Raw genomic sequence first — 17,149 nt, 5'->3', positions numbered from 1 at the left:
CATTTCTCTCTCAGTTGTCTTCCTGTCAGCTGTTCGGCTGGTTGTCCCTTTGTTTTTGTTTGTCTGTCCCAACCCCCCCTCCTCCCGCTTCTCTTGCAGGTGTTTCCCTCTCTCTGTGCCGTTGGTGCGGTGTTTCTAGAGCCCCCCCCGTCTGTCCCGGTGACAAATACGCTGAATAAACAACATGGTATCCAGCTCCTCATGCTCTTACCAGGCTGCCGGGCAGGACAGGTGCAATAACAAGAGCGTTTTGCCGGTCTGATTTTGCTGACTTGTTCACATTTTGTTCAGTTGTCCTGATTTTTGTGCTTCTGCCTTGGTTAAGTAGCTACGTAGGTCAGCTGTTTCTTTGTCTTTTTTAATTGTGTTAAGAAGAGAAGTCTGCACAGGGTGTTTTATTTTGAAAATCAACCTGATTCTCTCTGCCGTTCTGTGTCTGACTTCCTGCTCTGTGCTGCTTCACACGACTTCCATCAAAAATAGAACGGCAGTGAATTTATTTATTTTTTTAATCGTAAATTGAATTAGATTTTTACCCCCAATCGCTACTCTGTGTTGAAATGATCTACAAGTCAACTTTGGATTCAGCGAAGAAGAATGATGGTGTGAGTTACCTGCGTGTGAGAGTGACCTGCGTGTGTGAGAGTGACCTGCGTGTGTGAGAGTGACCTGCGTGTGAGCGTGTGAGAGTGACCTGCGTGTGAGCGTGAGAGAGTTACCTGCGTGAGAGAGTTACCTGCGTGAGAGAGTTACCTGCGTGTGAGAGTTACCTGCGTGAGAGAGTTACCTGCGTGAGAGAGTGACCTGCGTGTGTGAGAGTGACCTGCGTGTGTGAGAGTGACCTGCGTGTGTGAGAGTGACCTGCGTGTGAGCGTGTGAGAGTTACCTGCGTGTGAGCGTGTGAGAGTTACCTGCGTGTGAGAGTTACCTGCGTGTGAGAGTTACCTGCGTGAGAGAGTTACCTGCGTGTGAGTGTGTGAGAGTTACCTGCGTGAGAGAGTTACCTGCGTGAGAGAGTTACCTGCGTGTGAGTGTGTGAGAGTTACCTGCAGGAGTAGGTGGGCTCTCCCACCTTGAACACGTGTCCACATAGCGGTGACGGCTGGTTCTTCTCCTGCAGGAGGGCCAGGCCGGCGGCCGGCTCCTCCCCCAGCAGGAGCCACTCCAGAGGAGCCAGGAGGAGTAGCTGACAGGCCAGATCCTCCCTCTGCTCCTCCCTCTGCTCCTCCCTGCTGCTGCACCCACTAGGACCCAGGCAAAGGATTCTGGGTACATACACGGCCAGGTGGCGGTACACTTCCTGCTGCAGGTCTGAGGCCACCAGCCACCGCTGAGGAGGAGGAGAGGGAAGGAGGGGAAAATTTCCATTTACTCATTTGGCAGACGTTTTTATCCAAAGAGACTTACATTTGAGCTGTCAGCACGTACAGCATCGGTGGGTAAATACCCAGGAAAGAAGTAAGAGTTAACGAATACTGCTATCAATACAAGAGAACTGTGAGAGGACAGAAGAAGAAGAGCACAGGAAGTGATGTCAGAGGTGTTATCAGAGGAAGTGTGCTCTGCAGAGTTTTCAGGAGCTTCTTGAAGTCAGAGAGGGACACCGCTGCTCTGATGGCCTGCTCCCATACTGTACTGTTCCCGTACTGTACTACTCCCGTACTGTACTGCTCCCATACTGTACTGCTCCCGTACTGTACTGCTCCCGTACTGTACTGCTCCCGTACTGTACTGCTCTGCTCCTGTACTGTACTGCACTGCTCCCGTACTGTACCCATACTGTACTGCTCTGCTCCCGTACTGTACTGCTCCTGTACTGTACTGCTCTGCTCCCGTTCTGTACTGCTCTGTTCCCGTACTGTACTGCTCCCATACTGTACTGTTCCCGTACTGTACTGCTCTGCTCCCGTACTGTACTGCACTGCTCCCGTACTGTACTGTTCCCATACTGTACTGCTCTGCTCCCGTACTGTACTGCTCCCGTACTGTACTGCTCTGCTCCCGTTCTGTACTGCTCTGCTCCCGTTCTGTACTGCTCCTGTACTGCACTGCTCCCGTACTGTACTGTTCCCATACTGTACTGCTCTGCTCCCGTACTGTACTGCTCCCGTTCTGTACTGCTCCTGTACTGTACTGCTCCTGTACTGCTCTGCTCCCGTACTGTACTGCTCCCGTACTGTACTGTACTGCTCCCGTACTGTACTGTACTGCTCCCGTACTGTACTGCTCCTGTACTGTACTGCTCTGCTCCCGTTCTGTACTGCTCCTGTACTGCTCTGCTCCCGTACTGTACTGCTCCCGTTCTGTACTGCTCCTGTACTGTACTGCTCCCGTACTGTACTGTACTGCTCCCGTACTGTACTGCTCCTGTACTGTACTGCTCTGCTCCCGTTCTGTACTGCTCCTGTACTGCTCTGCTCCCGTACTGTACTGCTCCCGTTCTGTACTGCTCCTGTACTGTACTGCTCTGCTCCCGTTCTGTACTGCTCCTGTACTGCTCTGCTCCCGTACTGTACTGCTCCCGTTCTGTACTGCTCCTGTACTGTACTGCTCTGCTCCCGTTCTGTACTGCTCCTGTACTGCTCTGCTCCCGTACTGTACTGCTCCCGTTCTGTACTGCTCCTGTACTGTACTGTACTGCTCTGCTCCCGTACTGTACTGTTCCCATACTGTACTGCTCTGCTCCTGTTCTGTACTGCTCCTGTACTGTACTGCTCTGCTCCCGTACTGTACTGCTCTGCTCCCGTTCTGTACTGCTCCTGTACTGTACTGCTCTGCTCCCGTTCTGTACTGCTCCCATACTGTACTGCTCTGCTCCCGTACTGTACTGTTCCCATACTGTACTGCTCTGCTCCTGTTCTGTACTGCTCCTGTACTGTACTGCTCTGCTCCCGTACTGTACTGCTCTGCTCCCGTTCTGTACTGCTCCTGTACTGTACTGCTCTGCTCCCGTTCTGTACTGCTCCTGTACTGTACTGCTCCCGTACTGTACTGCTCCCGTTCTGTACTGCTCCTGTACTGTACTGCTCTGCTCCCGTACTGTACTGCTCTGCTCCCGTTCTGTACTGCTCCGCTCCCGTTCTGTACTGCTCCTGTACTGTACTGCTCCCGTACTGTACTATTGAAGCATCTCCAAACCCAGCAGGTTAATCAGCTGTCAGATAGTTAGTTACCTGCTGAGGCTCAGTGACACACTGACCTGGATATTACCTGACACACCTACTAACCCCTGCTAACACACAACACATCTGCTAACACCTGACATACATGCTAACACCTGACACACCCAAGCGAGAAGCTTCCCTTAAACCTGCATTCTATTGAACGACCAGCAGGGGGCGACTCTTCTGGTTGCAGAAAGAAGTGTGATTGTATGAAAGTCTCTGAGAAAATGTTTCTACTTCTCAGCTGATTTATTCCCCCAGTAAACACTTTCCTGATGATGATGTTTATGGTCTCAGTCGCTAGTTTTCAAGTCTTCTTCTTCTTCTTCAGCATGATATTCATTTAGTAAATTATGGTCACATTTAGAGGAACAGAGACCAGGAAGCAGGGGAGGCTTTAGAGCTGATTGACAAGTCGTTATCATGGCGACAGGATAGAGGTGACTCGTACCCATGGCACTGTGTAATTTAACCAGCGCCGTTGAAAAAGCTTATTAGGAGTCGGCTGCTCATTTTCTCTGGTGAGTACATTTAGTTAGCTAGCCTGTTGTTCCCTAGACAAAGTTACCAGCCCTGTTAAAATACCTAGCTAAGCCAGCTAGCTAGCTCCACATACAGCCTTTAGCTCAACCGTCTCGTCCAAATATGTTCACGTCCAGTTCCGCTGGTTGCAAAAACTCAACATGGCGGCGCTCTATCGACCAAACTCGAGGCATCACCATGACTACGTCCACTTCTTTTATACAGTCTGTGGACACACATGCTAACACAAAACACACCTGCTAACTCCTGACACACAAGCTAACACACGAGACACATGCTAACACCTGACGTACCTGCTAACTCCTGACATACATGCTAACACCTGACACACAAGCTAACACACAACACACCTGCTAACTCCTGACATAAATGCTAACACCTGACATACACAGCGGCGGCTGTGGTTCAGGAGGTAGAGCTTTAATCGGAAGGTTGGCGGTTCAGTCCCCGGCTCCTCCAGGCTGCATGCTGAAGTGCCCTTGGGCAAGATGCTGAACCCCGAATTGCCTCTGGCGGCTGTTCCGCCAGTGTACGAATGTGTGTTAATGTTAGCACTTAGTCTCAGTGTACGAATGTGAGTGAATGGTGAACGCAGATAGTGTAAAAGCTCTCTGAGTGGTCGAAAAGACTAGAAAGGCGCTATACAAATACAGAGCATTTACATTTACACACCTGCTAACACAGAATATCAGTTGATATAAATCTGATGTAAAGTTACATTAGCGTGATAAAAGGTTATATCCTCCACCTTTATTGTGCCTGACTGTATGGAGACCAGACCAGTTACACCATGTTTCAGGGCTGCGGTCTGAATAAACAACAACAGGTCACGTGTCACAGCCTGAGCACCTGTGTTATCATGTAGAAAGTTTATTAGTTTAATGGCTAACAGCGGCTAACAGCAGCTAGCAGCAGCCAGGTGTCGCACCAAACTCTGAGGAGTTTACCTGCTGTTATTACCTTTGATCAGGTACATTATTCTGAGAGCTGTGAAGCAGTAAACTGAAATATTAAAACATTACGGAGTCTCTGTCTCTGGCAGGGGACGGTGCTGCCTTACAGGTGTGTCTGTACCTCACCTGAAACTCGTTTATTCCACGTGTTGTGGTTTAATGTGCGTGAAAATAAAGATGTGTCCCAGAGTGTTCCGGGCACCATATTCACTGCAACACCGGTGTGACAGCTGGAAACTAACAGGATGTTTTCAGACGGTTTACATGTTTTAAACAGGTAAAAATTCTTAGGTGTGACTTAATAACAGCCTCAGTCTGTGTTTCAGGTGAGAGCTCGCGCTGACACTCAGCCAGCAGCTGTTTCTGACAGCTTTCCTCTCACATCCAGATGTTTACAGATCACCGCGAGCCGCGCAGCTAGCGTTAGCGTTAGCATTAGCATTAGCTCCAAGTAGCCGAGCTGAAAAACAAGCCGGAGTCAGATTAACGTTCGGCAGGTGAAACACGTCAGCGTGAGGCGCTGACAGCACAGGTGTGAGTCAGCGGGGCGCCGACAGGTGAGGGGCCGCTTACCGACGCGGTGTCTTTGGCGGAGAAATTCAGAAACTCCGAACATAAAGCGGACGGTTGATCTCTGTCGGACTGAGCCGCCGCCATCTTTCCTCCCTCTGCTCTGAGGCTGCTGGAGAAGAACCCGGAACCGGAAATCATCAACAGCTGAGGGGGCGGGGCCTGTTTATTGTCGTTAACTTCAAAAAGCACAAGTGTACGGCAGAGCGTTAGGGCCACATTACGAGAAATTAATTATGGAAATACAAAATAAATAAAAAAATCTTCATCATGCTGTTTTTCCGTAATTCGGCCCGAACACTCGAAGACAGAACATTTCAAGAGAACCTGGTGAAAAGTCACAATAAAAGAAAATATAATAACTCAATTTTAGTGTTACAAGTTTTTCAGTTTTTCGGGCCACATTAAAGGAAAACTGAGGATTTTTTATATATTTTGCATTTCGAGAAAAAAGTTGAAATAGCATCTCGACTAAAATACCACAAATAAAAATGTCCTCATATTTTCCTCAATGTGGCCTGAATACTCTGTCGTACAGTGTTTGGTTCATGAAGATATTTAAAAAGTATTTAGAAGAAATCTTCAGTGCTGAAATAAGAGTGTATGTTTCCTCCCCCCCAAATACTGAGCATTAAACACATCACATGCTGCACCAGCTCATGTTGGAAATGTCTTTATTTATATTAAGGGAAACACAAACGTCAGGTGAGAGTTCAAAATATAAAATGTAATGGGAATATAATAAAGTAATCACTTCCTTTATTGGGTAACGCACATTTGTTTCTTCTTTATTTAAATTCCATTGCATGTTTTGTTATTGTGTAAATAAACTTTTCTCAAAATATTTTCATTTGTTTAGAGTTTTAATATTTGCAAAGTATTATATAAACATTTCTTGTTGCTGTTTTTCAGAACATTTTAATTAAAATCGTGTCCCCAGCGTCTCCGGTGTAAATCACACCTGTGATCAAATACATCAGTGGAAATAAAATAAATAGAATAATACAATAACAACAGACGTGAGAGAACAGGAGCTGAATATAAAATCATCTTTAAACGCTGCAGCTTCTTCCTGAGAAGCAGAACAGAAAACCCGTTTAATCTCAAGAAATGATCAAATTCATCAATCTTGTTTAAACACATTTAGAAACTTCTGCCGTTATAGAACTCTCCAGGGTTCTGGTCTGGTCTGATCAGGTTCTGGTCCTCTCTGATGGGTCAGGTTTTATCTCCTCTCAGACTCAGATCTGTTAACCTGACTCAGTCCTGTTCTGAACCAGCTGCTGAACCAGAGTCCGGAGCTGCTTCAGCTCTGCTCGGATAGCTTCAAGCTCCTGGTTCTGCAGGTTCTGAGGCTCCTGATTCTGCAGATTCTGGTCCCGAAGCTCCTGGTTCTGCAGGTTCTGATGCTCCTGGTTCTGCGGGTTCTGGTCCTGAGGCTTCTGGTCACAGAGCTTCTGGTTCCGAAGCCGCTGGTTCTGGTTGTGAAGCTGCTGGTCCTGAAGCTCCTGGTCCTGGTTTGGGTCTATCTGGACTCTGGTAGAGAGAAGCATTAGACTAAGACCAGCAGCTCACTCAGGATCCCAGGTTTGGACTCTGGGTGTTCGAACACTGAGCCGATCAGAATCAGATCCGAAGTTGCAGATCAAAGTATGAAGGAATACAAATAAAAGAAAGTTGGTAAGTAAAGAAATAAATAAATATAAAAAGTGTAAATATAAGTTATAATAAGATATGAACAGTATTTACATCATTAACAGAAGTGTAACGATGAACAGCAGCAGTGACTAAATAGTACTAAATAGTGTAAGAACTGCAGTATTAGGAGTATTAATATATTGAAACAGAATGTGAAGTACCTCACTACAAGTTTAATAACTCTGGGTCTGTGTGTCACATACATCAATATAGTCCTGTTTCTAGCACAGAGCACAAACAAATCCAGATTATTCCACACAGTCAGGTTATGGATGAAATGGCATGATCAGGCAGAGTGCGGGCAAAAGACACAGAGAGGAGGAGCAGGCAGTCAGAGACTTTCCCAGACTCAGGTGCAGAAGGAAAGAGAGCCAAGAGATGATGTGAAGCCAAGAAACAGAGCTATAAAAGCAGGTCCAAAAGGAGGTGAAAGTCAGTCGTTACATGGTTTTCATGTGGACTCGGTTCTCTGTTCTGGTAACAGAATGGGGCTCTATTTTGCACCGATCTCTGACTCACTCCGGTGGAACTTTTGTATTCTAATTGGTGTCTGTTTTTGTTGAAAATAAAAATGTTGATAAGAGTTCAAGCTTTCTTATCTGGCCCAAGTCTTGAATTTTTACACGACAGTGACAGGACCTACCAATTTCCCTACCAGCAAGATAGTCATCTCCACGCTGCTGCACAGGAGAGACTTCCACCCCCACACCATTCACAGAGCGAATATCAGACTCTCCAGGGACTGTGCCCTCAAACCCAACGTGTTCTTGGCCCCCCACCCGACCCTGCACCTGGACTGCCTGTATGATAACATACACCTACACAGAAATGCAGTCCCCACCCTTGCTAGGACCTTGAAGGATGTTGCTCTTGGAAGGAGCCCTACTACCACTCCAAGGGGTTACTACACAACTCAGACCCCACGCAGACCTCCAGGACCTCCTAGACCTCCAAGACCATCCAGACCTCCACCACACATCCACCCCCGGCTGTCAGAGAAGACGGCCAGGCTACCAAACCCACCGCATCACCAACATCGCAACCCACAGCCAACACAACACTGGCCCCTGATACCCAGCCAGAGAGCCCCCCAGCCTGGAGGTCCTATACCCCCCCCATCCCAACGGCAGAACCAAGACTACAGGAGCAGCAGCCTATTGGACTGGACTACGCTGCAGCGGTGAGAAGAGCCACAGCCCCGCCCCCCTCTGGTGAACTCAAAGACATATCACACATGCTAAACCTGCTCTGCTCTCGCCTCATAGCTACATGGTGGAAGAGCAGAGACTCTTAGAGACATCACAATAATTCATAGTTTAGCATGTTGGATATCATTTTAAACCAATAGCAATATAAGGACAATTCTTAACAGTATTTCACACATGATACACTTTAAAATGTAACTCAAACTTTATTTTATTTATTTACCTACAACACTATTTTCCTCTTTTTACACTTTTTTTCTTCTTTTCATTTGTTACTACTACTTTACATTTGTTTATTATTATTAGTTTTTTAAGGTGTTTGTCTAATTTTTGAACAGATTACACTTGGAGATGAAATCGTTTACAATAAAATGTTGGAACATTCGAGGTCTGAGATCATCAGCTTTTGGTTTAAAGAGCATAAATCCAGATTTTAATAGAGAGTTAAAAGACTCTGACATCGTAGTTTTACAGGAGACATGGTGCAGAGAAGATGTTTCCACTGGTCGTCCTCACGGCTACACTGACATTATTATACCATCAACAAAAAAATCCCACAGTAACCCAAGGCAGAGATTCAGGAGGCCTGATTATATGGTGTAGATCAGAACTGATCCAGTCCATCACAGTTATTAAAAAAGAAGAAGCTAATATATGGTTGAAAATGAACAAACAGATGATTTGTGCTGAGCAACATGTCTACATGTGTGCCACCTATATACCTCCATCAGAATCCCCTACTACAACCCAGATACTTTCTCTATTCTTGAGAAGGAACTTAACCATTATGAAACCATGGGAAATGTGTTACTCTGTGGGGACTTGAACGCTCGAACAGGGGAAAGAGCTGACAGTATGAACACCCAGGGAGACAAACACTTACCTGGAAGCACCTGCTTCCCCCTCCCTGAATGTCCTGCTAGAAAGAGCTTTGACAAGCTGACTAATACAAGTGGGGGTGTACCAGAAGGCACTGGAAAATCAAAACATACATGATTTAACTCATTTATTTCTAACTGAAACATTTTCCCAGAATAATTCTGGTGTAAATTCTGCTGTGGACAAAATCAATTCAATATTTCATCATTTGGCTTCATTGTCTAATTTGAAAGCCTCCAAACCAAAACCTCAACAAATGAACAATAACAAATGGTTTGACACTGAATGCAAAACAGCCAGTTCTGGGAGAAATGGAACAACCTAAACAAAACCCAGCAGGATGAACTGGCAATCCAAGATGGAAATACTTTGATTAATCACTTTAGTGAATTATACAGTAATATTACAAAAAATTATGATCAGTACAAGATATTCACGAAATGGAAAACTCTGGAGGCGGTGATAAAAAACAACCAAAACCCTCTAGATTATAGAAGTCATCCAGTCCCTGAAAGGAAAAAGGCTTGTGGTACTGATGGAATCCTCAACGAAATGATCAAATACTCAGACCATAAAATCAAATATACTAAAACTATTCAATACTATTCTAGCAACTGGAACTTTTCCAGACATCTGGAACAAAGGTTTAATAACCCCAATTCATAAATCCGGAGATAAATATGACCCAAATAACTACAGAGGAATATGTGTATCCAGTAACCTGGGAAAAATATTCTGCAACATCATTAACAAACGACTTGTCAACTTTGTTGATAACCACAATATTCTGCATAAATGCCAAATTGTTTTTTTTGCCAAATTGCCGCACAACAGACCATATATTTACCCTCCAGACTGTAATTGATCAAGAATTAAACATTAAGAAAAGAAAGGTATATGCCTGTTTTGTTGACTTCCAAAAACCTTTGATTCCATCTGGCACGAGGGCCTTTTCTATAGGCTACTTGAAAGTGGCATTGGAGGAAAAACATATGATTTGATTAAAAACATGTATACAAAAAGTGAATGTGCCATAAAGATTGGAAACAAACTAACAGTGTTCTTCTCCCAGGGCCGGGAGTGAGGCAGGGATACAATGTGAGTCCAATTTTCTTCAACCTCTATATCAATGAATTAGCAAACCAATTAGAGTTCCACAGCACCTGGCCTCCTCCTGAACGACACAGAGATCAGAGGTCTGCTGTATGCAGATGAATTTGTACTAGAACCAATAATTCTATATGGTAGCAAAATCTGGGGGCCAAAACTTAATAATGAATTTGACAAATGGGACAAAACAATCATAGAATCTTTCCATACTGAGTCCTGTAAGAACATCCTGCAGGTGCAGAGAAAAACACCAAATAACCTGTGCAGAGCAGAGCTCGACCAATACCCCCTTCTACTAAAAATACAGAAAAGATCACTTAAATTTTACAATCACTTAAATCAGTTAACCCCCAGACATATCATCACAAAGCCCTAACATACCAGGAGCTGAAACCAGAGAAGAGTCCCCTCAGCCAGCTGGTCCTGGGGCTCTCTGCAGTAACAAGTCCCCAACAGCCTCAGGACAGCAACACCAACTCAAGCAGACCAAACCAAATTATCAGCAAACAGAAAGAAAATATATTGAATACTGGAAAGAAACGACCAAAACACAAAGTAAATTCCAATGTTATCTGACCCTAAAAAGAGAATTCACACTGGCAAATTACCTGAGTACAATAAAATGTCCTAAACTAAGAAAAATGTTGACAACATACAGACTGAGTGAACACAGCCTGGCCATAGAAAAGGGTCGTCACAGACAGAGCTGGCTACCACAAGAGGAGACACTCTGCTCCCAGTGTGACAGAGGACAGGTAGGGACTCAGAGGACAGGTAGAGACAGGGGAGAGGTAGAGACTCAGAGGACAGGTAGAGACTCAGAGGACAGGTAGAGACAGGGGAGAGGTAGAGACTCAGAGGACAGGTAGAGACTCAGAGGACAGGTAGAGACTCAGAGGAAAGGTAGAGACAGGGGAGAGGTAGAGACTCAGAGGACAGGTAGAGACTCAGAGGACAGATAGAGACAGGGGAGAGGTAGAGACTCAGAGGACAGGTAGAGACAGAGGACAGGTAGAGACTCAGAGGAAAGGTAGAGACAGGGGAGAGGTAGAGACTCAGAGGACAGGTAGAGACAGAGGACAGGTAGAGACACAGAGGACAGGTAGAGACAGGGGACAGTTAGAGACAGAGGACAGGTAGAGACACAGAGGACAGGTAGAGACAGGGGACAGTTAGAGACAGAGGACAGGTAGAGACTCAGAGGACAGGTAGAGACAGAGCTGCACTTTCTAACCTCGTGCCCTAAATATAAAACACTAAGACAAAAACACTTTGCAAACATTTCCTAAATATGCCCCGAATTCTAATTCATATCAGACAAACAGAAACTCCCCTATTTACTGGGAGAAATGCCTAAATGTGAAATAATTGCTGCAAAATATGTCTCCTCATGCCATGAAGTGAGGACAACCAGTGGAACCTCAGACTGATAAATAATTGTACAGATTTTCAAATTATTATTATTTTGATCATTTGATATTTTAGTAATTGTTTTGTTTTTACATTTGATACTGATTTCTTTTTTAAAAATGTATTATTATTATTTTTTAATCAATTAATTATTATTTTTTTAATTTTGTCTATTAATACACACACACACACACACACACGTTACTGTTTCATTTGTTTATTTATTTTCATTTTTAATATATTTTTATTTTTTTAACACACACACAGGCTTACTGTTTTATTTATTATTTATTTTTTGTATACTTTTATTTTATTTTATTTTTTATTTTAACACACACATGCTTACTGTTTTATTTATTTATTTTATTTTTTATATTTTATTTTATTTATTATTTTTATTTTAACACACACAAACAAAAAAACAGGCTTACTGTTTTATTTATTTAAATTTTTTATATATTTTTACTTTTTTAAACACACATACACTCTTACCATTTTATTTATTTATTTCATTTTAATTTATATATATATATATATATATATAATATATATATATATATTTTACACAAACACACATACGCTTTGATTACTTTACGCTTTAATTACTTGTTTAATGAAATGTATGGGGTTGATTGTTCTTATGTAGTTTATATGATGCTTTGGTAATATTGTTATGTGTAACATTCATGCCAATAAAGCTAATTTGAATTGAATTGAATTGACAGGACCTGATAGCAGATCTGGTCCCTCCACGTGTCTCTGAGACAGTTTTATATAGATGGATATTAGGTGAAAGTCATGTTTACAAAGAGGCTCCAGGTTTTCAGCTTCTGTCAGAGACACACTTCATGTTCTGGTTTCTGTGATTCTCACCGAGGACCTCCGACTGTCTCCATGTTCCTCTGCAGGACCAGGAACTGATCCAGGGTCTCCTACAGGACACAGAAACACGTCTCTTTACTTTCTGAATGTCACTTTAGAGAAAAACTCTTTTGCTTCTTCACGCACTTTGATCTGCGCTGTGATGCGCCCCATCTCGTCATGGTAATGGGGGTTTGTTGTGATGTCGTCATCGTGGGCGTCCGCCAGCGGCGCGCAATGGTTGGAAATGTACTGGTTGTCATAGAAATGGCGGAGGAGGGGCATGGACTCCTCGACCTGCAGAATGACGGCGGCCTGCTGCATCACGGCATTGGCCTGCGAGTTATCGTGGACCCTGAAAACAAACACACATCAGACGGTTTCTCAACAGGGACCTGCTGGACCACAGACAGGTTTCCAGGACCTGCTGGACCATAGACAGGTTTCCTTAGGGACCTGCTGGACCAGAGACAGGTTTCCTGGGGACCTGCTGGACCAAAGACAGGTTTCCTACCTGCTGGACCACAGACAGGTTTCCTACCTGCTGGACCAGAGACAGGTTTCCTACCTGCTGGACCAGAGACAGGTTTCCTACCTGCTGGACCACAGACAGGTTTCCTGGGGGACCTGCTGGACCACAGACAGGTTTCCTACCTGCTGGACCACAGACAGGTTTCCTACCTGCTGGACCAGAGACAGGTTTCCTACCTGCTGGACCACAGACAGGTTTCCTACCTGCTGGACCACAGACAGGTTTCCTGAGGGACCTGCTGGACCACAGACAGGTTTCCTGAGGGACCTGCTGGACCACAGACAGGTTTCCTACCTGCTGGACCAGAGACAGGTTTCCTACCTGCTGGACCACAGACAGGTTTCCTACCTGCTGGACCACAGACAGGTTTCCTGAGGGACCTGCTGGACCACAGACAGGTTTCCTACCTGCTGGACCAGAGACAGGTTTCCTGGAACTGCTGGACCACAGACAGGTTTCCTGGGGGACCTGCTGGACCACAGACAGGTTTCCTGGGGACCTGCTGGATCACAGACAGGTTTCCTGGGAGACCTGCTGGACCACAGACAGGTTTCCTTAGGGACCTGATAGACCAGAGACAGGTTTCCTGGGGGACCTGATGGACCAGAGCCAGGTTTCCTTAGGGACCTGATGGACCACAGACAGGTTTCCTGGGGGACCTGCTGGACCACAGACAGGTTTCCTACCGGCTGGACCAGAGACAGGTTTCCTTAGGGACCTGCTGGACCAGAGACAGGTTTCCTGGGGGACCTGCTGGACCACAGACAGGTTTCCTGCTGGACCAGAGACAGGTTTCCTTAGGGACCTGCTGGACCAGAGACAGGTTTTCAGGAGGACCTGCTGGACCAGAGACAGGCTTCCTACCGGCTGGACCAGAGACAGGTTTCCTTAGGGACCTGCTGGACCAGAGACAGGTTTCCTGGGGGACCTGCTGGACCACAGACAGGTTTCCTGGGGGACCTGCTGGACCACAGACAGGTTTCCTTGGGGACCTGCTGGACCACAGACAGGTTTCCTGGGGGACCTGCTGGACCACAGACAGGTTTCCTGGGGGACCTGCTGGACCACAGACAGGTTTCCTGGGGGACCTGCTGGACCACAGACAGGTTTTCTGGGGGGCCTGCTGGACCACAGACAGGTTTCCTGGGGGACCTGCTGGTCCAGAGACAGGTTTCCTGGGGGACCTGCTGGACCAGAGACAGGTTTCCTGGGGGACCTGCTGGACCACAGACAGGTTTCCTGGGGGACCTGCTGGTCCAGAGACAGGTTTCCTGGGGGACCTGCTGGTCCAGAGACAGGTTTCCTTAGGGACCTGCTGGACCAGAGACAGGTTTTCAGGAGGACCTGCTGGACCAGAGACAGGTTTTCAGGAGGACCTGCTGGACCAGAGACAGGTTTTCAGGAGGACCTGCTGGACCAGAGACAGGCTTCCTTAGGGAACTGCTGGACCACAGACAGGTTACCTGGGGGACCTGCTGGACCAGAGACAGGTTTCCTGGGGGACCTGCTGGTCCAGAGACAGGTTTCCTGGGGGACCTGCTGGTCCAGAGACAGGTTTCCTTAGGGACCTGATGGACCACAGACAGGTTTCCTTAGGGACCTGCTGGACCACAGACAGGTTTCCTGGGGGACCTGCTGGACCAGAGACAGGTTTCCTGGGGGACCTGCTGGACCAGAGACAGGTTTCGTTAGGGACCTGATGGACCACAGACAGGTTTCCTTAGGGACCTGCTGGACCAGAGACAAGTTTCCTAGGGGACCTGCTGGTCCAGAGACAGGTTTCCTTAGGGACCTGATGGACCACAGACAGGTTTCCTTAGGGACCTGCTGGACCACAGACAGGTTTCCTGGGGGACCTGCTGGACCAGAGACAGGTTTCCTGGGGGACCTGCTGGACCACAGACAGGTTTCCTGGGGGACCTGCTGGACCAGAGACAGGTTTCCTGGGGGACCTGCTGGACCACAGACAGGTTTCCTGGGGGACCTGCTGGACCAGAGACAGGTTTCCTGGGGGACCTGCTGAACCAGAGCCAGCCTCAGGTGTGGACAGACGGTGACCTCTGACCTCTGGAAGGTGTCAGTGAGCAAGGCGATCAGCAGGTTGATGCACAGGATGGAGGACGCAGCCAGAAACGTCCCACACAGCAGAGGAGCCATGACGCAGTCCACCGTGACCATGGCGGCGTACTCGTACTCGTCCACCAGAGTGATGCGGTACAGACTGTACAGCAGGCCGGAGACAGACTGCATGCTGGGAACTGAGGACGAGCCTGCGGATAGAAACATCTGAAATGATGAGTCCATCGTCTCTGATGTGTACCACGCTATGAGTTTTAAGATGAAATCGATCTCTGTCCACACAAGCGTTTTAGCTGCGAATCAGAATTGATCTCCGTATAAAAATGCACATCATCAATGTTCCATGCACAATTTCCACGTTTATAATTATCATTTATAATCTGCCTGCACAAATTGTAAATAGCCTACTACAGCCTGTAGTTTATATATTATTATAATTATATATTATTATATATATTATTTGTTATTGTTTTTAATCAGATGTTTACATTTTATATTTGCGTTTATTTGATATCTATTATGTATTTTTATCTATACATATATTTAATTTTTTACTGTAGCGTTCCAAGTGGACATTTAGCAGAAGGTCTGCAGTTTAAAACGTAGGAGTGTGGATGGAGTCTGAGCCCAGACCATGTTCATCAGGCCAGAGTTGGAACCTGCCAGCCGCAGGTTCATGTGTAACCTGGATGCTGGATTCCTTGAAAAGCACTTTATAATCTCTGCTTTTGATTTCATATAAATTAGCTTTAGTTTCTGTAGGGATCGCCAAGAACCTTCAGGATCAAACACAGACAGGAAACAGGAAGTCACTAACAAACACTGACCTCCGAAGATGATCCAGAAGCTGCAGGCGTAGGGAACAAAGATCTCAGCGTACAGGAACAGGAAACACATCACGTCCCCGACGATGTTCCCCAACATGACGATGAACGGACCCATCAGCCTGCACACACACACACACACACACACACTTCCTTGCTCTTCTATCTTTGTGAGGACTGTCATTGACATACTGCGTTGCCTGGACCCTTACCTTAACCTTAACCATGACAACTAAAATTCTGACCCTAATCTAAACCCTGTTCTAACCTAAACCTTAAAACCAAGTCTTGACCTCCAAACAGCCCTTTGAAGTTGTGAGGACCGGTTAAAATGTCCCCACTTCCCAAAAATGTCCTCATTCTGTTGGTTAAAGTCTTGTTCTTGTCCTCACTATACAGGAAGTACAGATACACACAGTAAAACACATTTAAACTCTGCAGAGTCTCTTTGTTTGGACACCTGGCGACCCTGAGCTCCTCCGTTGTCATGGTAACAGTGTGGTGATGTAACCTGACCACTGAGGTGTAGATATCCCATAGACAACACGTTACCATGGTAACACATTTAGACGACAAGCTGTAACCTTTGACCAGTTTAACCCTTTCATGCATGAACTGACCCTTTGCTAAGCCACGCCCCGAATACAAAGCTGGCCAATCTCAGCGCAGTATAGGACTCGCTCTAACTGAGGTTCTTTCATGGCTGCGCTCCATCGACTCTAAAGCAAAACCAGTCGTTTTCTAGCTTTTTCAGGCTGTATTTTTCTAAGATGTGGTCAAACGCTGCTCCTGGGGCATCTTGTAATAGTTACAGCAGCTACCCAGAGAGGCCGGAAGGAGAAGTACGATTTATTCTCTTTCCAAAACCTGAAATAAATCCAGAAACATGTCGGCTGTGGATCGTTCCTAATGTTAGTTAGCTAACGCTGCTGTTCTGCTTTTTAATGACTGTAATAATGAACAGAGGCCGACCAGCTGTACAGGAACACTGTTATTGTCGTTCATATCGTTGTCTGTTGTCTCAGTCGTCGGGGGATGCGGTGGTTCACTTGTACTGTGTGATCGGTAGCTTTAGCTTCTATCTTTAATTTTTTTCTCATCAGTCTGACAGCCTGAATAAAACCTTCAAATGCACAATGCAACTGCAAAACTGTCTGCTTCTCTCTGAGATTTTTCTTTTTCCAACAGATTTCACAGTATTTCTCCGGGGAGTGCAGCGCCGACAGTTTGTCGGACTTAGCAACAGTAACTAAGGGGGGCGGGGCTTAGCAAAGAGTTAATAATGACAGCCTCTGTCAGAAGTGTTTTTATTGCTCTTCAG

General features: G+C 46.0%; 1 protein-coding gene across 1 annotated transcript; it reads right to left on the bottom strand.

Annotated features, from left to right (window-relative positions):
- Positions 1–1,010: 1,010 nt before the first annotated feature.
- LOC119908380 (general transcriptional corepressor trfA-like) lies at positions 1,011–6,783 on the bottom strand. Its single transcript, XM_038726030.1, has 3 exons — positions 6,486–6,783; positions 5,234–5,409; positions 1,011–1,330 (listed from the first exon to the last, which is right to left on the bottom strand). The coding sequence occupies exons 1-3, from the start codon at positions 6,781–6,783 to the stop codon at positions 1,043–1,045; spliced, it is 762 nt and encodes a 253-aa protein (XP_038581958.1). The 3' UTR covers positions 1,011–1,042.
- Between the last annotated feature and the right edge of the window lie 10,366 nt (positions 6,784–17,149).

Source organism: Micropterus salmoides, unplaced genomic scaffold (genome assembly GCF_014851395.1).
Source record: "Micropterus salmoides isolate LMB-PRFRI ecotype aquatic unplaced genomic scaffold, ASM1485139v1 Ms_hic_scaffold_1766, whole genome shotgun sequence".
Lineage (NCBI taxonomy): Eukaryota > Metazoa > Chordata > Actinopteri > Centrarchiformes > Centrarchidae > Micropterus > Micropterus salmoides.
This window is presented reverse-complemented; position numbering and strand designations above follow the sequence as displayed.

Bases quoted from the DNA above. Each gene is read 5' to 3' on its own strand.
- LOC119908380 (XM_038726030.1), bottom strand. From the start codon at position 6,783: ATGCTTCTCTCTACCAGAGTCCAGATAGACCCAAACCAGGACCAGGAG. The intron at 5,410-6,485 runs GTTAACAGATCT...TGCTTTTTGAAG, and splicing joins TCAGAACAGGACTGAGTCAG to TTAACGACAATAAACAGGCC. The intron at 1,331-5,233 runs GTAAGCGGCCCC...CCTCCTCCTCAG, and splicing joins CCGCCAAAGACACCGCGTCG to CGGTGGCTGGTGGCCTCAGA.